The sequence below is a fragment of the Python bivittatus genome, unplaced genomic scaffold (assembly GCF_059951505.1).
Source record: "Python bivittatus isolate LINGU-HERP-01145 unplaced genomic scaffold, Pbiv_v1 ctg000020_np1212, whole genome shotgun sequence".
NCBI classification, from domain to species: domain Eukaryota; kingdom Metazoa; phylum Chordata; class Lepidosauria; order Squamata; family Pythonidae; genus Python; species Python bivittatus.
In genome coordinates, this window is record NW_028277030.1 from 714,571 (window position 1) to 736,726 (window position 22,156).

General features: G+C 37.0%; 1 protein-coding gene across 2 annotated transcripts in view; it reads left to right on the forward strand.

Annotated features, from left to right (window-relative positions):
• Positions 1–22,156, forward strand: part of AGAP1 (ArfGAP with GTPase domain, ankyrin repeat and PH domain 1) — a 428,513-nt gene that overhangs the window by 361,087 nt on the left and 45,270 nt on the right. For both annotated transcript variants that reach the window (XM_088132847.1, XM_088132845.1), the window contains 3 exons: positions 1,419–1,573; positions 3,250–3,340; positions 5,662–5,884. In XM_088132847.1, coding sequence (XP_087988973.1) covers positions 1,419–1,573; positions 3,250–3,340; positions 5,662–5,884 — 469 coding nt within the window. The remainder of the gene's footprint in view (positions 1–1,418; positions 1,574–3,249; positions 3,341–5,661; positions 5,885–22,156) is intronic.

A 22,156-nucleotide genomic window follows, 5' to 3' on the forward strand; every position in this document is an offset into this window, starting at 1 on the left:
TTTTATTATTAAATGGTTATTTCCATGTATTAAGTAGCTAGCTAATTTTGGGTAAGTTCAGAAACAGTATTTTTGAGTTGTGTGTGTGTGTGTGTATCTAAATGGTTTTGCTTGCTCCACTACTGTTACTGTTTGCTCTTCTCTGCTTGGGTTCCCTTTTAGTTTACACTTTGTAGGCAAGGTACTTGTTCAAGAGGGATCATCATCCAATGGGCAAAGTTGATCAGCTGTCACACTCCAGCAGCAGTCTCACCCACTGAAACACACAAAAGTTCCTTTCATCCATGAAAATGTAATTCAATATTGGGGAATGAGTTTACAGTTTATTTTTATTTGAGAATATACAGTTCTTATTGCATCTTATAAAATAGGTTATTAGAATACAGGTAGTCCTTGCTTAACAACCACAATTGGGACCAAATATAGGTTGCTAAGCAATGCAGTCGTTAAGTGAATCATCACATGATCGGACTTGATTTTACAACCTTTTTTACGGTGGTCATTAAGTGAATCACATGATCATTAAGTGAATCACACAGTTCCCCATTGATTTTGCTCACTGGGAGCTGGCTGGGAAGGTCGCAAATGGCAATCACATGACCCCAGGATGCTGCAATCGATGTAAGTACGAGGTGGTTGCCAAGCACCCGGATTGTGATCATGTGACCGTGGGGGCACTGCGATGATCATAACTTCGAGCACTGGTAGTAAGTAGTTTAGCACCATTGTAACTTCGAATGGTTGCTAAACGAACAGTCGTTAAGCAAGAACTACCTGTACTTTGATAATTACATATATCTGACAGAATAGGCATTCAGAATTCTTTAACAAAAACACTCCCTTTTATTTAGTATAAATATAACAAACATGATTGCAATACAGTATACTAAACTTGCACTTCAAAAATATGCAGTCACTGTCATGAAGGAGAAATGTATTCTACAATGTTTATTACTTTGAATTATAATTACATTTAAACTTTTATCTCTGTTTTCTTAATTTTTTAAATTAAAAGCAGCATAGAAAAATTGGAAGGCATAAAATATTTGTACTCCTTTCACTTATTTTCTAAAAGTGAACAACCAGCAGTTGATATAATCTAGATTGTCTCGCTGGAAGTAAAGGATTATGCAGGTGGGAAGCAGCTGCCCTCAAGGTGGCATATTAAAGAAGACAGCAAAATATCAGGGTTAAAGAGATTTTCCCCCAACCACTCTTCCATTCCTATTCATATCTTTCAAAGATTACTGTTTATTTTTTGTGGCAGGTTGTGGCAGAAAACTCCCTTGATCTGCTGTATTTTTTTGGCATAGTTGCTAATTATGAAATAAGAGATTACTTGATCCTTTAATCAGAGAATTCAGTCAGTCTTATTGCTTCTCCTTTCCTCTTCTCCTTATTTCTCAATTCATTTTCAGAGCAAGAGGAAAATTTTGAATTTATCATTGTGTCCCTGACTGGCCAGACATGGCACTTTGAAGCTGCAACATATGAAGAAAGAGATGCTTGGGTCCAAGCCATAGAGAGTCAGATTCTGGCCAGCCTACAGTCATGTGAAAGCAGCAAGAATAAGGTTAGATGCATAACACTGATAATATAAAGGAATCACTTTCTTAGCATCTAAGAAATACTGTAGGACTGAAAAAGATAAGTCACTAAAAATACCATTAAATCTCAAATTAATGTATATTTTATCTTGCTATGCAACGTATCATCTGATTTTTTTAAAAGTTATTTTTCTTTCTTTTTCCATTTTCCTTATATGTTCCACAATACATTTGGGATGAACCATTGACTTAATTAATTATTTTGATTGTTTTTATTTATTCAAAATTCTTGGAGATATGCATAAAGCCATTTAGAACTATTTTGGAAAAAATAAAACAACTTTGTAAATTTTCAGTTCCTGGAAATTGTTGTGTTTCCATGTGGTGAGAAATTGTACACTGCCTTAATAATGCTGGCGTTCTTCAGAGTAATATTGCACACAGTCCACATTTCAGCACATGGATGCTTAAGAATTACCATCATCATTATCATCCATTCTGAACTAAAGCTTCTTATTAAATTATTATCTATTATTTGGTAATGCCCTTGGGCTTCAATAGCTAACTAACAAAATATTACTTATCAAAATTGGCTGAGAACTTTATTAACAGAATTCTTTCTTTCATTTTTATGGTCTAGATATATGAAAAGTTAGCCATATCACATTCTTTTGAAAGCAATAGAATGAATTACTTATACATGTTTGGCTCAATTTGTTCAGTTTTTTTCCAGTGGAATGTAATCCTGATTACCATAAATTCAGCTGGGCATATATTGGGCATACATCTTCAGAGTTTATGTTATATGCAATATACATTAGCTAGGGAAACTTTTTTTATAAGTAAGGCTCAATACATTAATGTAAAACATGTTAGAAGGCTTATGATTTTAAATAATAAAAATTAAATTCTATTGGCACGAACAGTAAATATAGTAGCTAATTGATGATATGGTCAAAAAAATAGCATGAATATTTAACAACAATTTAACATTTGTAAAAAAGGAAGATGGATCAGATGGGGGGAAAAAATCAACCATCAACCATATAATATTATAAGTGTTATATGATTCTCATCAAAATCCATAGCCAGGAGTTTCTATAGTAAGTCAAATATCCTTAGGAGGCTAAAAGTCATTCTTCATAGAGATTATATCTCCCGGTCAAAGTAGAAGTGATTAGCAGGCCAGAGTAGACAAGCTTTTAAAGCAAGCCATTGGATCACCTCTGATTTCTGCTTACAACTGCATGATTTTTCCAGATTTTTCTAACTTCAAAATAAAATTGGCACCACTCTGAGAAATTATTTTAGTTTTTCAGAGGTTCTGTATAACAATGGGTTATTCTCTGTTCAGTATATGTATTAATAATATCATGCTTCAGTGTTGAACTTGCTTTACCTCTGACAACCCCAGCTGGATTCAAAATGTCCTATACTCTGTATACTCCAGTGCTTCAAGACAAGCTTGAGCTGTCAGAAACATGGATGAAAATTTGTGAGCTGTTCTTCTCAGACACTGAATTGTGGTACTTAAAGATGCTAAAGGATCAACTCTCTGAGAAGCTAACTAAAGGCATCAAATGCTGTGATCATGTTCATTCAGCATCAGTCTGAACTCTTTTTCACCAGCAGACAGCGGTGTTGTGCCTGCTTTTTCTTTAGGTCTTATTTATTATTTGTGTGCTTCTTTAAATACGTACAGTCCCGACTGACAAGTCAGAATGAGGCCATGGCTCTTCAGTCAATAAGAAACATCAGAGGCAATTCTCACTGTGTAGACTGTGAAATGCAAAGTAAGTACAACCATTCTTATATAGGGAATGTTATCCTGAGTTTCTTAAAACTTACAGAGTCTTTTTGCATCATAGTTACATGGAAACCTGTTCCATTGTCACCCTCTTGTTATTGTGTTCCATGGTCCTTTAATTTGTTAGTGTTCATTGTGTTATTTGATTTGAAATTATTAAAAATCTTAATTAACTAATGATACTGACTTGGAACACTACTTAGTCTTTTTCTGTGTCACTGCTATTATCTTCTAGTAACGGGAAAAAAAGAGATCTTAGAAATTTTGGTAACTTTTAAGCAATACTTTTCTCTTTTTTTCCTTGGAAAAGCAAATTTTGTTTTAGAAAAAGGTATTGTTTCCTGTTAAAAATATTTTTTTCTTAGTGAGCTAACAACAGAATCCTAATCATATTAACACCAAAGATTACGCCAGTCAGATATAAGCTATCTGCAACACTGCCATGGTAGCAATAAAATACTGAGTGGAGTGCCTTGGTTTCTTGAATATTCAAGAATATTCTTGAAGGTTGAAATAGCATAATGGATTGGTTCCAAATATTTCTTTCTGCCCAGGAAGCAATTTTTTTCAGGGAAGATAGATAACTGCAAGGGGAGAAGATGAACATTTTCAGACATTGCCTATTTTGCAATAGCATCTTGCAAAATCCAAAGGCTTCTGGGAATTAAAAAAAAAACAACTTCCATCTGTAGAAGTTTCTGTGTCAAACTCATCATGAACAAAAAGGTTTCTTTTTTTGCTTTTAATTTACTTTTATGTATTTTTTTAAATATTGACATTTGCTGTTCAAACCAAATCTACTTTCTGGGCTGTTTAGTTTTTCTGCTTTACTAGGAGGCTGTTAAAGAGTTGCTAACAAATAAACAATGAAACCATATCAAGTGTTGATCCGTAAGTATACATGTGGCTGGTTCAGCACAGTTTAAACTTTTCACATTTGATCTTTCCCCCGCAATAATTGGGATGGGATTGTAAAAGTAGAGAAGTAATTTAAAAAGAGCATTATATCTTAGTTATTTTAGAAATATTGCAACCCACATTGATTACTGTCCATTAAATTTAAGGTTATATATTTAAAATGTTGTGCAGTCAGTTTTTGCATCTAGTTCATGTGTTATCTCATAAGTAGCAACATATCAGATTGGACCTGGCTAGTCCATTGTTTATTTGGGTGAAATTTACAGAATTATCTCAAAAAATCCACCCTCTCCTTTCAAAGGTTGTCTTTGTCTTAATGTGCACATTTAAAGCTCTCCCAAGGCAGGAGGGTATCCAGCTCTATGACCTTGAACTTTGTATTTGTTCCACTTAGATTAAAAATACACATACTTATGATAAGTATTTTAAGATCATGTTCTATTAACTAAAGTGGGATTGTAATTATCAGATAGCAGCACTAATCTTGACATGCTCAGATGATCAGTCTAGAATAGTTTTTGCACAATAATTGTTCAATTTTTTTGTATAGAAAAACATTCAAAGCATGTTTTAATGAGTTTTTCATTATATTCTGCATTCACACAACCTATTTAAAATGCTTACTGAATACTGAACTTATTTCATAGGTTTGTAGAAAACATTAAATCATAAGCTAACTAAATCAGCAGATAGGTTTGAGCAGCATGCTATGTCACTCCCCCCAAAGTACACCTAACCAAAGCTAAAATTAACCAAACTTAGCATACTGACTGAATGCAGCCACTTTAAACTGATCTGGTTAAGCATAGTGTACAAATGAATATGAAACAATGAATATACAAAAGCTGTTAATGATGGTTGTTAGAAATATAGTTTGCAATATGTGCAATTCAATTGGGTTGGATTTTTTTCTCCTTTATAACTTCGACTAATATTGCTCTCCTCTTTGCTTGCCATTTTTTGTTTTTAGTTTCCTAGCCATCCTATTTTGCTATCATTTTTACTTCAGAACAACAACCAAAAAAGTATATTTTCTTTCATGTCAAAACATTCTCATTTTCATTCTGTCAGTCAAAGTGTATGCGAGGAATAGGGTAATAAACATTATATTTTGGGGGGCCTTAAATTGTTTCATTTATTCCTTACCATACTATTCCGTATATTGTAAGCAAAAAAGTAGATACGCTACTTCTAGAGAGAGAGGATAGGAGTTAGCTCACATAAATGCATTCCTTTAGCAATCACAGGTTGAAAATTGCATGACACAGTTTAGGATTAGGTCTGAAGTCTGGAGTTGCCTTTAATGCTCAGTCATTATGTCAACAAATAAATAAAGACATGAACAGATTATTAGTAGGAAAACATTCATTTTGTTTTCTTTATCCATAGATCCTGACTGGGCAAGTTTAAATCTGGGAGCACTCATTTGTATTGAATGCTCAGGGATACACCGAAACCTTGGTACACATTTATCACGTGTCCGTTCACTTGACTTGGATGATTGGCCTGTTGAACTCATCAAAGTAATGTCCTCCATTGGAAATGAATTAGCAAACAGCGTATGGGAGGAAAACACCCAGGGCCGTGCAAAACCTGCTCCAGATTCCACAAGGTAGGCTCCTTCAGTATGCATTAAAAAGGCGTTTTAAAAGCATTTTTTAACCTCTAACCAATTTCAAAAAGCAGTACATGATCTTGGAAATATCCATCTTTGGGAGACATCTGAACAATAGAGAACAGCAAGATCTGTAGCTATCTCAACCTTGAGTTTGCATTTAAACCTAGATAAAAATATAATCATCATCATCAATTGAAAAAACTGGAAGCTATTCTGAATATTAAGCATATATGTCCTACATGACAAAATTGTAAACCATCTATAACATACATTTAGGATTTTTTATATCAAAGGCAAAGCATAGAAAATTTGTAAACTAGCTAAAATGGGGGTGGAAGGCAAGGGGTGAGGGGGAAGTTTCAAAACTTCACAACAAGCAAGACCACATCTCTGTCTATGGACCTCTGATTAGGTCAGCTTTAAAAGCTTGTGATTGGCTTCAGCAATTACCAAACAACCCAGAGAACCCTCTTTCAGACTTCTAGAGCTATGTGACAAATTGAACCTGACTGCTGCAGGAGGAATATCGACTTCCCATTTCTAAATAGGGGATCATTAGTCAAGAAAAGCATCTTTTAATTACTCCCAGGAAAGGGAGAAAAAAGAAAATCTTTTTGTATGGATTGTACAACAGCTGACATTTTTCCCAAGTATATTCAATATTAAATTTAAGGTCTATGGAGTATGTGCCCTTAAATCTTTCTTCTGTACTGCAGTTCAGATTAAAGTTGATCAATGTTATGACAATTAAATAAATTGGGGTTCAAATCAAGATTTTGTTTCCTGTCAAGATACTGATACAGTTTAAGCAGGTATCCACAGCATTGATTTTGACTGGTGTGGCAATGAAATGATGTCTGATGAGCAGCTGCAGTCAGACAGAAGTTTCCTTGATCAAAAATGTAGCACTTTGGGAAAGTTAACAGGAATTGACACAAGATTTGATGCATGTGTGCTTCTTCCTGCTGATCTGGAACTGGCTTAGTGGTTTGATCTGAGGGACATTTCAGGTTATTCTTTTTGCTTACAAATTATGCTTGTATTTTTGGCAATATCCAAATGGCTGTCTTTTCCAAAAGGTAGCAGTACATGAGTGTGATTTAAATGTTTGCTCTTCTGGAGCTGATTAAGTTCATAGAAGTATAAATTTTTGTGTTTCAGCAGAAAACTAGTAGCAATTCACTCCAATATCTTGAGGTAGGTAGAGCAGTTACATTTCCTCCCTTCCTTTTTTCATATTCTCTAAAGCAAAACATTGAAAAAAACCAGCATAATAAAGAATAAAACAAACCAAAAATAAAAATAGAAAATATATGGGAGCAATAAAAAACAAATATATTTATAATTGTAAGGAAAGATACAACATTTAAATATTCATTTTCAATATTTATATCCAATAGGACATTTGTACAGATAGTTTTCATAAAATAGGCATTACTTTAATATTATAACTCAAAATGCAGACAAATGTGAATAAAACAATCTTTAAGTAAAAGATTATTTAAGACTTTTTTGCTGCAGGGTTATTTTCCACACTTTGAAATACAGTACTTTTGATTCAAGGATCCAATGTCTTTTAACCATCTTTCTCAATATTGGGAAAATAGAAGCCAAATGCATCTCTAGGGTGTACATTCTGTAGCCTGAGAGCTATGCAGGAGAAGGCCCTTCCCATGTACCAGCAAGAAAGATCTTTAGAGGGGTCTCTTCTGCTGATCTAAGTAGCCAAGCAAGTTCCTAGCGCAAGAGGCAGTTCTGCAGATAGTCAGGCCTCAAGCTATTAAGGACTTGAACACATTGAATTGGGACCAGTAAAAGGAAAAGCTAGCCAGTATAAATCTTTCAGTACAAGCATCATATAATGTTTGTACTTTGCACCAATTAGCAAGCTAGCTGCCAAATTTTGCTTTTGGTCAGTGAAATGAAATTCCCATAGACCATAGCCCTCCTCCAACCCTAATCTGCTGCAACAAAGAGATCTCAGTAGACAGAGCTGGGAGAGGTTAACTTGCTGTTCTTCTTTCAGCCAGGTTCTGTAAGACATACCACATGGTGCTTTCATCCAGAATTAAAACTTGGATAATAAGGGTTTAACCAGCAACTGACATGGTCTAGAGAATCAGGGTGACAGCCTTGAGGGAAATAGGCAAAAGCTGTTATATAAGCAAATGAAGCAAACATTCCTCAAGTCCTGGGAAACAAGATAGTATTCCAAAGAGACTCAGGCAGGCTCCTCCCTGATTCATTGGGATATAAGAGACAAGGGTGGTAAAACAATCAGGCTTGCAAGATTCTGCTATATTTTGAAGTATAGGTCTAGTCATCCTGTGGAGTCTATTTCTGATCTGGGCTACCCAAAGGGAATCTTGCTAGCAGAGTTCCATATACTTCTGCTGCCTGAATATGCACCAGTCCAATCATGTGCCAGTTTTTGAAAGCACCACTTTCTCACCCTCAGGACTCTTCTGTCCTTGCTTCTGCAGAGCTTTCTTTACCTTAGATTTTGACCATTGCCATTGAACCAAGGGATTTTCTAGTGGGGCTTCAGCCAATCTTTGTGACCTTGGTGGTTATGCTTCAGAAGCCTTTTTAGTTTATTTGGTGTCTATTTTAATATTGTTGTCTAATGCTCAGGTTGGAGGCCAAGCACCAGCTCTCCTTCAGAAGTATGAAGGTACAGCAGCCATGTCAGTCAGTAAAAGATACACCAATTAATACAAGGTGCTACCATTTTGCAAGTCCTCATCTCTATGCTTCTGGCATTGTTGAAAACAGCAAGAGGCTTCTCTTCCAAGCCAGCTACTATATCATCAATTTCTTATTGCACTGAGAGTCTTCATAGAGTAAAAAGGATGGGATGCAATTTCTTATTCAGATATCTACCACCTAATTCCATTAAGGTGAAGGCATCCCAATCAGTTTCCCATGATCAGCAGTTCATGCTGCTGCTGACACATAGAGGCAGCTTTTGGGACCTTGTAAACAGAGTGAGCAAACATGTTTTGCATGAAAGTTTAGCTAGGAGAATCAGCAGGTGAGACTGTAAGCAACATGGACAGGGACTGAAGCATTGCTGTGTTCTGCAAGGTGTGAGAATTTCCTACAGCAGGCAGCTGAAGCTCTCTAGGAAGGGCAGAGAAACAAAGAAAACACCAGATAACAGGAAAAACTTCCTTTGGCAGAGGTAAACATGTGGAAGTATGTGATCCAAAGAAGCCCAGAACCAAATTTGCAGCCAAAGATTGGGGCCAAAAAAACAGAACATTAAAGTGTCCAGCAGGAGGAGGGAGGCACTCATAATTTCACAAACTACAACAGTAGGTGCTCCCACTGAAAACATCAGGTGTCTCAACACCAGTAGTATATGGAAAATAAACAGAAAGAACCAGAGATCCTAACTAGGAAGATAATGATACCTGTGATGTATTAGACATCACTGAAACCTGGGGGGAATAATACATGATTGGTACACAGCACTGGAAGGCTACAATTTATTCAAAAGGAACAAGAGTAAAAGAAAGAGTGGGGCTGTTGCATTGTATGTTAAGAAAATATGTACTTGCCCAGTAAGTCAGGAATCAGAGCATGGAAATCCTGTTGGAACAATTTGCATAAGAATAGAAGGAGAGAGAAATAAAAGTAATAACATTGTGAGAACTTATTATAGATACTTGAGCAGGCAGAGATATGGATGAGGTCTTTCTGCATCAGGTGACCAGTCTTTCAAAGAAGCACTGAATAGCGATAATGTGGGAGTTCAGTTAGCCAAGAGTCAAATTATTGTCTTCTCTCACTGAGAACTTGATTTATCAGATGAAAGAAAGAACAAGTCTGCCATCCTGGACCTAATCCTCACCAACATGGAGGAATAGATTGAAGAAGTGAAAGTTATTGGTCTTAGAATTTGTATGAGAAAAACTGGAGAAATTTAAAGAGGCCAGTGTTAATACATGCAAAGCTATCTAAAATGTTGAAGAGAAAAAAGGGCATGTTTAGAAAATGTAAAGAGTGGCATATAACTAAAGAAGAATAGAAGGTAGGAAACTAAAGGAATACTGTCAGAAAAAAGAAAGTTTAGATTATTTATTTATTTAAAAGATTTATAGGCCCAGTCCTTATGTATCATAACCCTGGGTGACTCACAGAAACAGCAATAAAAACATAAACCAGCATCAAAAACTCCTGGTGCCCCCCAAAACACATATTCCTCCATTCAGATTGACCAGCCTCCAGACTCACTATAACCCAAAGCTTGGGGGAAAAGCCAGGTCCTCAAGACTTTCTGGAAAGCTAGGAGGAAAGCTATGGGCCTGCCAGATCTCATGGGGGAAAGTGTTACACAGGGCACAGGTTGATCTGAGGGTTGTGAGAGGGTTGTAAGAATTATTTGGGGATGTTAGGAAAGCTGAAGAGGTTATAGGTCTGTTATGAGGAGAAAGTAGTGAATGGGTGAGAATGGGTACGCAAAACTTCTTAACTAGTATGTTGTGTCTGCTTTCCTATGGAAGGGAAGTGGAGCCCTAGCTGTCATCATTATGCCACTGAGGGAAGATGGAAACTGCAGCTTAGGGCAAGAGAGATTTGTGTAATTTGCTTATTCTGTTTGTGTTCCTAGGTGTCAAAAGGTTGTTTCTGTGGTCTTTGCTTTGCTTTGTCAAAATTGGTGCCCACCATAGAGCTCAGATATCTTCTTGTAAGTACAGGTAGTCCTTGCTTAACATATACTCATTCAGAGACCAAAGTTACAACAGTACCGAATGAGGGGGACTTATCACGGGTCCTCATAGTTGGGGCCATTGCAGCATCCCCACAGACACATAATCACAATTCAGGCACTCAGCAACCAGCTCACAGTTAGGACGTCACAGCATCCTGCAGTCACATGATCACTATTTGTGATGTTCACTGCCAGCTTCCAACAAGCAAAGTCAATGGGGAACCCGGCAAGAGGTTGCAAGTGATGTTCACGTGATTGCAGGACACTGTGACCATGCGGGATTCGCCTAATGATGGCAACTGGAACTGCTGGAATTGCCATCATTAACTTGGCATGGTCATGTGACATTGTACCTTACAAGTGCATCACTTAGCAATGGAGTTCCCAGTCCCAGTTACCATTGGTAAGTGAGGACTACCTGTAACTACACTTTTAAAGCATTGGAGTACAATACACAATCCAATTCCAGTGAACAATTGCATTTGGTTCTTAGACTTGGTGGCAAATTGTTTCTAAGATTTTGTAGGAGAGACCTATCATATTTGAGTAATTAATTTATATCTGCATTTTTAAATGTGTGTGTGTATTTAATATATGTATGTATTTACTGTGGGTGTGTATATAGTTAAGTGATTATTACCTTTGAATAATCTTAAATCCAAAATAATTGATCTGGTTGTGCCTTATAGGTTTTTAATTTTTATATTGACATTCTGATTGTTCATCCAATTTTGAGAAGATAGTAAGGTCTCAAGGTCACCTCCCAGTATGATGACTTTAATGTACCTCCATCACACTTTGAGTTAGTTTTGAAAAGATTGGTAGGGATAGATATGTGCTTCTCTTTAAAATGAGCCATAAACAGTTTGGTTATCTTAACCACACTATGGTTGCTCCTTTTATCTGCCAGTAATATTTGTTTGCAATAGTTGTTAAAGATCAGTCAGCTGATCCTTGTAGCCTCTGTAGCACTCAAGAAGGAGCAGGAAAAACATTAATTACACCTTCATTTTGATTTCTGATTCCCGCAAGGATGGGCTCTGCATGTGCACACAGCTTGGTTTAGAACATTTTGCAGCTTAGAGATTTGCTGGGATCCCTTTACAGCATATCAGACATGCCCTTTGTGGAGTCCTTAGTCTTCTCCTCAGTTCTCCTAGAGTAACACAACAGCAGCAGGTTGGCTAGAGATTTCCAGAGCAAACATGCACATTCTCTTTCTCTTTCTCCCTCTCCCTCTCTCTCTCTCCCTCCCCATCTTTTTCTGCTCATTTACATTATTTCATTGGGGGGGAGTCGTGAATTGACATTCACCACCTTCTGCAAGTATCATTATTGTGTTGTATTCTTTTGTTCAGCAGACACAAAACCTAGAAAAGGGTCACATTTTAGACACCTGCCAATTTGGCAAGCTTTGATAAACCAGGCATGAAGAAATTTCTGTTCCCAATTTACAGCAACACTTTGGAAGCCCTTTGGATAAAACATTGCAAGATATTAAATAGAGAAGTTGTGTTATATTTGGGAGCAGCCATTGAAAACAGATGATACCATGTCACTAATGTTCCTACCAGCTGGACATCAGAACATTCACTGTCAGGTTCTGACAGTGTCAACAGGTGCTTAGAATAAAGCCACTCAGAGTTGGCTTGATTGATAAATAACTAAATGCTACTGAAATCAATGAGATACAGATTCCACAGACACCAGACAGGTCTGTAGGAAGCATGGGCCAAATCTGAAAGTGTTCAAAAAGAAGAAAATGGCCAATCATGACCATTCTCTGTCAAAATAATGGTGATGAGGACCAGGCTCAAACACAGGACCACAACAGTTATTAACTTTGTACCCATATTACTCAGTTCTCCCATATAAGTACTTAACCCTAAACATGCATACATGTTGTTTATTACAGGTAGTGCTTGCTTAGTGACCACAATTGGGAGTAGCAACTTGGTTGCTAAGTGGAAAATCACATGACTGTGACAGCCTTAAGACCTTACTTCCCATTAGGACATTAAGCTAAGCACTGCGGTTGCTAAGCGAAACATCACATGACCATCACTTACAATTTTACTTCCATCTTCTCTTATTAACTCTGCTTGTCACAAGCTGGTTGTGAAGCTTGCAAATGGCGATCATGTGACCATGGGATGCTGCAGTGGTTGTAAATGCGCACCAATTACGAAGCACCCAAATGGCAGTCATGTGACTGTATGACGCTGCAACAGTTGTAAATGCAAGGATTGATTGCAAAGCTTTTTTTTTACACTGTTGTAACTACAGTTGCTAAATGAGGCAGTTGATAAGCGAGGACTACCTGTAGATCATTTTAGTCTGAGCTGTCTGTCTGATTTAACCTTTTTAGCTGTGTTTATGTTTTTTTCTAATTTTGTACACCGCCTAGAGTCCATTGGACTTGGACAGCCAATAAATTTAAATAAATAATAGTAGTAGTAGTAGTAGTAGTAGACGACAACTACCTGGAATGAATTGTTTGTTTGTTTGTTTGTTTATTAAATTTATATGCCACCTATCTCCCCCAGAGGGCAACTCTAGGCAGCTCACAATTAAAATCCAAAACATAAAAAATATAAATGTCCATAATTATAATTAGCTAAGACAATTCTATATAAAAGGACTATATACAATTCAAGACTATGGGGGAGAGCAGTAATGATTATCCTGCCAGCCAATTCCAACAATGCAAGGCCCCCAGGCCATCTGGCATAGCCATGTCTTCACACTTTTCTGGAAGGCCAGGAGAGTGGGGGTGGACCACAGCTCAGGTGGTAAGCTGCTCCACAGGGCAGGGGCCACGGCAGAAAAGAGGAGCAGGCTGATATAATGGGGGTGAGATGGCTCCTCAGATAATGCAACCTTTGCTCTCCCATACAAAGCTTAAAAAGGCCCAACCTGCCTAGCTTCTAAGACCAGGCAAAATCAGCCAGATGCTGGCACTCTATAGTTAAGGAGCACCATAGCATATGAGCTGTCAGTTAAATATCAAGAGCATCACATTCGCAGATAAGATATTGTGTAGTATGTGCAATAAGTAAGTAAAGAGAAATGAAATAAATGTCTGGAATGAGTGGATATTTTATTATAGGAGTGTGAGATGAAAAGGGGCTTGAAATGGTAATGCTGAATGAAAGAGAAAATCATGGATTCAAAAGAATGTGTGTGCTTTTGTAGGGTCTAACTTACATTCAGTTTTTTGGGCAAATTATTTCTCTCTTAGCCTCCCCAGTTTTCTTTGCTATGACATGCATATTTATAACTGGCTACATGTACTACGGCAACCATTTTGTGAGTGGAAATCTCAAAATGGCAATCATTTTGTGATAATTTCTAGAACACTTCCTCAAAAGTTCAAATGTTATCAAACAATCTAAAAGGCTTGGAGAGCCTGAAGCATGTTTGGCTGGAAAACCACAGCAAACACATCATTCATAGACAGGCCAACTGGCTGGCTGTTGTCCTTTGCAGTCCAGCTCTCATTCCAGTAACCAAGTGAGAGAGTGCTACCAGGGTGGAGAGGGGATTCCACACTTCAATAAAATGCTATTGCTGGTGTACAGAAATTCTTTTTGAAGAAGGCATAGTCTCTTTAATTACCCAGATCTGTAGACTCAAGTCTTCCTTGATGCTACTGAATGAAAGGAAGTGGGCCACATTTGAGACCAAACCATGCCAGAAACTAATGCTGGACCTTTCTAAGTTCGAGTTTGCATATCTGTATTCTAATTAGGAATAGTGACTGGGACATACTAGCAAAACACAAAGTAGCTCAGATGTAGTTAGTTGCATGACAATCTTTTGTTGCCTTATTAAATCAGATCATCAGTGATGTAGTCATGTTAGTCTTGAATTTCTGGCATAAGGCTGTAAGTACCATTACATATATAGCCTCTAGGAACGTTAATACCTATATATCCATTGTTGTCAGACTTTATTATTTCATACCATCTTTGCCTGATGAGGTCAGTGTTCTGTCTCTTCTGAATGCTCATCCATGCTTGACACCTTACCCAATTGTGGGGAGGGGGAGAACCTTAACAAAAATACTTTATTGTGATGGGCTGACCAGAACCCATCTGCAACTGGGTGGCATCTGCTCCCCACATGTCACTTCCCTCATTAACAAGCAATTGAATTAATTAAATGCTACTCAGAACACGCATAACAAGCTACCGGCAGTGTCCAAATTAGCACTGATAATCAAGGATGATTTCCTTTATTATCCTGCTAAGTGGTGTGCAGCTTCTGATCTCCCTGTCTGCCCTCATCTATTTACATACCTCTAGCTTCTGCCTTTAGAAGCTGAGGTTATCTTACCTAGTTAATTTGCCACAATCATCAAGCATGGCGGATTGATATTCCTGCTTCTGCTGAAGCAAACCCCCAGCCTCTCCCCCTTCCCCATGCCTGGTCCTTTGTATCACAAGCTCACTGATAAATTAAAAGCCACCCCTGTGGTCTCTCAAGTGAGTAATAGAGGCAGAAATTTCATTTTGCAACTGGCTGATTTAATGATCCAAAGGGTAATTAATGGCCTGATTATCTTAATGTTAAATATGTCCGGCAGCAATTACTGTGACCTCCCGCTTGTCAAGGTCCGGGCTGTGCTCTTCTTTCAATTAAGTTCTCTGGGGTTTAATGGTATGAATAAACTCCTCTGATTCTATCATTTTGGACTCTGAGATATAAGCGAGCTAGAGGCTCGTTTGGAGTTTTAATCAGCCCGTCTTCTACTTGAGCGATCAGCATTAACAATTATAACAAGGACAGTTTAACTTTCTTCCCACCCACCCCCATGCACACCCCCATTCCCTTTATCTTATTTTTTAAGTGCTCCAAGGGAATTCTGTTGGCTGCAGCTACAGTTTTGCTAGCCTCATCTACCATATATAAATTATCATGTGAATGTTGCTGTTTTTCTGTTTGACAGGCTAAATTAATTGGCAGCAGCAAACGAAAATGACAGTGTCACTAATTACAACTCAAAGTAAATTTTTGTCACTGTGGCATGCTTGTCAGTGGGCATGCCCCAGCCCTTGCTGTGGCCAGGGTTTGTTGACATTTTCCATTTCAGTTTTCACATCTTATTGGAGAATGTGATTGTATATGATAGCACTAACGGACCAAGATGTACCTTTGGGTTTTCCAGACATCCAATTTGTGTGCAAGCATGACATTTAGTACCAATAAAGTTTAGACAGCTGTGCTTCCATGGATCAAACAGCTGCTGTGGGACCCAGATTTTACATAGGATATTTTAGCAAGTTCAGTTAGTTAAGGAGCCTTCTTAATTTACACTGAGTATTGTAATTCTGTCTTTCACATGGTTGAGCTATCCTCATTAGCTTGTCTTTGAGTATATTACAGCAAATAGCTTATTAGTAAATATGAAGATGCAGATTAGAGTAAGATGACATTTAAGGTCATTGTAAATTGGTATCTTATTACTTTCCAGAAAATCATAGCCTTCTGGATATCACATTGCTATGGAGGTTTTCATCACCCCAACCAGGATGACATAAAGCTGTTGCGCCTATAAAGGCATAAAGTTAAATAATTTTTTCAGGCCTTCCATATCTACAGTATTTGTCAAAGGTAATATGGCCAAAAATGTAACTGCATGTTTGACCATTACTCCACGTTCAATAGTTATGAAAAGGTTATTTTGGGTGTTTATCCATTCAGCTTTAAATGCCAGAGGTTTGACTTATTTCAAATCCCTATGTGTTTCACAGCTCACCTTCTAGTTATTCTCCCTATCTCATCCTGGGGGCATAGCACTTTTATCAAAGTGGTGCATAGGTAATCAATGTGTAATATAGGTAGTATTAGCTAATCACAAATATTCTATCAACTACATTTCAAAAGTATCTAATAATGAAATAATTGGAATGGGTGTGGGTGCAAAAGACAATAAATGAAACTGAGCCAAAATGGATGTTCATGGACTGAATATTTGTAGAGGGCAGAGGGAATGGCCTTGAAGGAGAGGAGGAAGAGCTGCTACCAAGGCAACACTCAGATAAAAGGGGCCTGAGCCCAGCCTAAGAATATACAGCCTAAGAATAATATAGGGCCCTCCCTAGTTCACACAAAGATAAACGGAAGGAAGGAGAAGCACATTCAAATTTGCAAGATTCTGTTACTATAGCTGTTCCAATAAAAGTAGTACTGACTTACATGGCTCTGATTTCTTAGTCTGCTCTACTTTAGAAGGGCTGACAATATTTCACAAATATACCTATCCCCTTTAAAATGACATGTCAACCTTTTTTTTTTTTTTTTTTTCCATTTTAGGAGAGAAGGATGGAATGGGTGTTTGATACTTCTGGGAGGCCAACTGCAAAGCTATCTCAACACACACACACCACCCAAATCACACTGCTAGAATTTGGCTTGTTTCCTGGCAAATATTGAGGTCACTCTCTGGGCATGTTAGAAGGCCGTATGTGGCCTATGGGCCATGGATTGCCTATCCTGGATCTAAAGCAAAAATGAAAAATTATGTTGGGGTTCATTTAACTATCCAGAAAATTCTGGTATCAAAGGTGATATTTTATTATTCTAATCAATTCTATCAGTTGTGGGCAGGCACCATGATATAGTTGGCACCAAGTTGCATTGGTTGGTTTGACAGTTACTGGTTTAGGTACAATTATACTTGCATTGTAAATGCAATATTATATACAAAATCTCAAGGAACATATTGATAACAGCCTGAAATCCACTGGCACCATCAGCATCTGAAGTCATGCAGCATCTCTGCAGTTATGGGGACTTGTTTGTCCTAAGAGGCAGTCACTGGATTTTCAGCTTGCATTTGAGGTGATACTGAATTACTTGAGATATTCTTCAAGGTCCTCACTGATTTTTGGCATTCTGAATTGAATAGAGCTCTTGACAAGACAGACACTATGGTATCTTTCTCTAAATAGTTCCACATTAGCTGTCTAGAGAGCTAACAGAGATGAAGCAGTTGGTGTGGTGGCTACAACACAAATATCACACAATATATTTGATCAAATATAGCTTAGAACTTTGAATACATTTGGCATGGCAGCAGTGTTAGCATCCCCATCCCCCTTAGCCCCCCTTTTGGCCAACATTGTATCAGAAGCAAGCTATCCAGCAAGATTATTCATGGTATTCAATAAGCTTTCTGGCAACAGTGGTCTAGAGCCAGTTTTATATTCTGTATGAGACATTGAGGAAAAAGTTGCAAATATCTATTTATCTTGGATGCTTCCTTAGTAACAAAATCTATACCAGAAGTTCCCTTAGTTGCTTAAATGAGATCTCTTAATTTAGGGCAATCCATACTAAAGTTTCTCTTCTTGACAGTCTGTTGCCCATCTTCCTGCTAAAAGTCAGAAGATTCAGCATGATCATTATTATCTAACAAAGATATATATATATACCATCCACCTTGAAGGAAACTGTTGATAGGCTCTTTTAAAGACCAACATTAGGTCCAATTGACTAGGAAACCTTTGACTACTTCCTAATACAAGTGCTAATTTGGTGGAAGTGCTTAAAAGAATTATGGTTTATACTTTTGGATTAAGTTTTTTACCTAGATCCATTTCAATCTGATTTCAAAACCAGCTTTAGCACCAGGATTACCTAGATATCCTGAAATAAAAAGAGAAAGTGATCCTATTGATTTTTCTAGATTTCTCATTGGCTTTCCACAACATTCTCTGTCTCCTTAGAAGACTGAAGGTGAGAAGGAGTATGGCTTTATGGTTGCCATACTCTTTCCTGGATTTCTAGGAGCCAGATGAGTGTCTTACACTGGCTTCAGTTGATATACAATCTATGACACTAGTGGACATTAATTGCAGTACAGTATAGTGATATGCTGCATGTGGGTTGCCTTTGAAGACAATTTGGAAATTTCAGCTACTGCAGAATATGGAGATTTTCCTACTCTGGACCAATATTTGCCATCATTAAGAATTAAGGCAAGCATGTCTTAGAATCACTCTTAAAGCATTTTTCAGGCTCGCATGAAAATCTGAAAAAGATATGCATGCTTTAATTGATAATGGAGAGGTGCTGTGTTTGCATGAGATATGAACTTAATATATTCAAAATATGTACCTTCCTAATACATATAGTTACCTCAGAACCATAAGAGCATGGTTTCATGGATGAGTGGGAAACAGTTTAAGAATATTTTGGTTTTTTCCTGCTTAAATCCACTGAAACAACAAAAAGGATTTAGGTAAGAATGAAAAATGGATATAAAACATTTAGTGGCAAAAGCAAGAGAACTTGAACATGTATCATTTTCTGAGGAACCACCAAATGTTACATTACTGTAAGTTTCACAGACTCTAGCAACATTCCTACTGTTGAGAGAGAGAAGTAGAAAAGAGCAAGAAACACTGGAAAGTTCTATGATTGGAGAACCTTGTAAAACTGCTCGTGATTAAAATCTAGAATAGGCAATCACAAAACTAGATTATTTCCTTCCTATACCACTTTTTTCCTTATATACTGTAGACAGCTTGTAAAATTATGTTTCTGTTTCTTTAAATAATTGATAAGCCTTGGGGGGATTGAGTCCGACTGAGTCCACTTTTGGAGATGCATCCCTTTAAATCAAAAATCTACCATATCTTTCAGCTGAATGATATTAGTCCAATATTGTTACTGGATTATGGATTTTAGAGTTTTCTAAAATTTCTAAAAGTTTTCAAATTTTAAACAAGTTCTGTTCTTCATAAAGTAGTCTCAGTCCTGGGTTGAAGCGGGTATTATGAGCTCAAAACAGGGTTATTTCAGATTTGGAATATTTCTAGTAAGTTTGGAATAGTCTGTTTCAAACATGAACAGCACATCTGAGGAAAACTTTTATAAATATAAACAATTTGGTGAAATCCTGTAGATGTATGCAAAATCAATGCTCATCCCTTAGTATTTGTTTCTGGACAATGGGTTTTCCTGTCATGATCAGATCGTTTGCAATGGAGATTTTGATTGGCGGTAGCTATTCAGTTTGTTAACCTTTAACCCAGAGTCTTGTGGAATCTAGTGGATTCCTGTGTGCTTTCAGAATTTTAAACTGCTCTGCAATAATGAGATGTAATGGTATTGTACAGTTGCTTTGAAACTTTGCAGTAAAGCACAATGTAAGGGGCTAGAAGATAATTAAAAGACAAGCAGTGCAAGTCTTATAGCGGATAAGACCATATATAGGAGTAAGCCCATTATCAGGCCTATTTGGGGTAATGATGGCACAATGTTATTTTTTCTGTCACTATTGCATCTTTATTTAGTCATCCTGCATTTTAGTAGCTAAAAATCTGTTACAGCTTGCTCACATAAGCAACATATTCACCATATATTATCTTGGCTGCCTGCTATAACTAGGCTTACTGTATCTAGGCTTTAAAAAACTGGATACCCACTAAATGGTAGCAAAGGGAGTTTTCCGTAGTGTTTGTAAGTGTAAACTTGCTCTTGATCTTAAAGCATCCAGGAGTACACTCATTTCGCTATATTCTCATAGCTGTTCCTTGGTAACCCTTTTGAAAGAGAAGGTTAAAGTTCAGAACTCTTTTCTTACTGGCATAATTTTGAAGCCCATGATGTATACCTTTTGAAATCTCAGCTTCATGTTGCAATGGGTGGGGAAATTTAAATCTAGGAAAGCATACTGATTCATTACTCTTGCAGAACTTTTCTTTTACTGGGTAAGATGACACCAAATCTCTCAGTGCATTTTATTATGCAATACTCCATAAATAATACATGCTATAGAGAAACAGTTTGCAATTGATGTTCAGTAGATCAACTGGGTAAATGGCATTGCATTCAGAAGTGGCTATATAAATTAAACTACTTTTAATATGTATAAAGTAAATAGAATGAACATTAGATTTTTTACAGGCAATAGGAGCTAATGTGATCTGAATTTCAGAGTGATACAACTTTGAGGCACCAAGGATCTATACATACTATTATAGATTGAATTCAGAGTTTGCAATAGATTGGTAAATTTGTAATAAATCAAAACATTATATATTGTATAGTATTTCCAGTAGGGCAACCATACAGTTGCTGTACTCATTTTTTTTTCCAACTTGCAAATTATCATTTCTGAAAGCCACACTACTACACTGTTGCAAGAGTTGCTGTTGAAGAATTATATAGTGATCTAGAAGATAAGCCACTGGTCAGATTATTAACTGTTTGTAATGATGACTAATTTATCTTGTACCTAGTACAATACTCTTGTCCAACTCTGGTTTCATGCAATAATGCATGTAACTGCTTATCTTCTGCAATTATTGTTCCCCCTTTAAGTTCTCCATTATGTCATTAACACAAACGGCATTTCTCCTACTTCCAATGTGTCCACTGCATTTGCTGCCACATATCCCTCCTAAACTTAGGATGCCACTCAGAGTAATGATGAGTAGAATTGTGTGGTAGGAGGAGCTAAAGGGAAAAGAAGATGGCTGAGTTTCTAAAAACAAAATAGTAAAATCACATACCATTCTAATGAAGACCAAAAAAAAAGAAAGAAGAAAGACAGCAGAAGAAATTGATCTGGCTACACAAAAAAATTAGTGAAGATCTGAAGATGAAAAAGGACACATATAAGAAGGTGAAAGGAGGAGTAAGTCACCAAGGAAAAGCACCAAGAAATAGTAATACAAATGTACAGATGACATCAGGATTGGCAAAGGTTGTTAAGAACACCAAAAAATATTGTATGAGCTTCTCAATGGAGACAGAAAAATACTTGGCAGAAAAAAAGCAAATGACTACTTAGTTCAGTCTTTTCCATCAAGCATTTTATGAGGAAATTATGAAGAGCTAGATGAAGGGCAGGTTGAATTGAGATTGAAAGAAAATTAGTCAGGTAATATATGTTTAATTGTTAAAAAATTAAGTCTCTTTTGAGTTGAACTTAAATCCTGGTGACTTTCCTTGGCATGATACAAAAGCAGTTTGCTATTGCTGTCTACTCTGCTGCTGTTTTACTCCTCAGTCTAGCCAACAGCCTGGAATTCCAGTGGTTCCCTATCCAAGTACTAAACAAAGCCAGCCATGCTATGCTTAGCTTTCTAGATCAGCCAAGATCTCCAGGGCTAAATGAATTACATACTAGAGTATTAGCAGGAACTAGCTGAGGATCTGGCTGAACCATCTGGAAAACTAATCCAGTGCCAGACAATTTGAGGAGGGCAAATGTTGTTCCTTTCTTCAAAAGGAAGAAAACAAGAATCTGGAGAACTACAGACCAGTTAATCTAACATGAATACCTGGGAAGATTTTTAGAGCAGATCAGCTGATAGATCATGATTAATCTATCAGCATCTTGAAAGCAATGGTAGTAATTAACAGAAGTGAGCATGAATTTGTCAAGAATAATTCTAAAGGAGAGAAATGAAACTTTCTTCTGATAGGAAACAAAAACCAAATCGACAGGTATAGTAGAATGGGGAATATGTTTTGCTAATTAATACTTGTGAAAAAGAATGTTGGAATAGTATAGTTCTTTGCAAAAAACA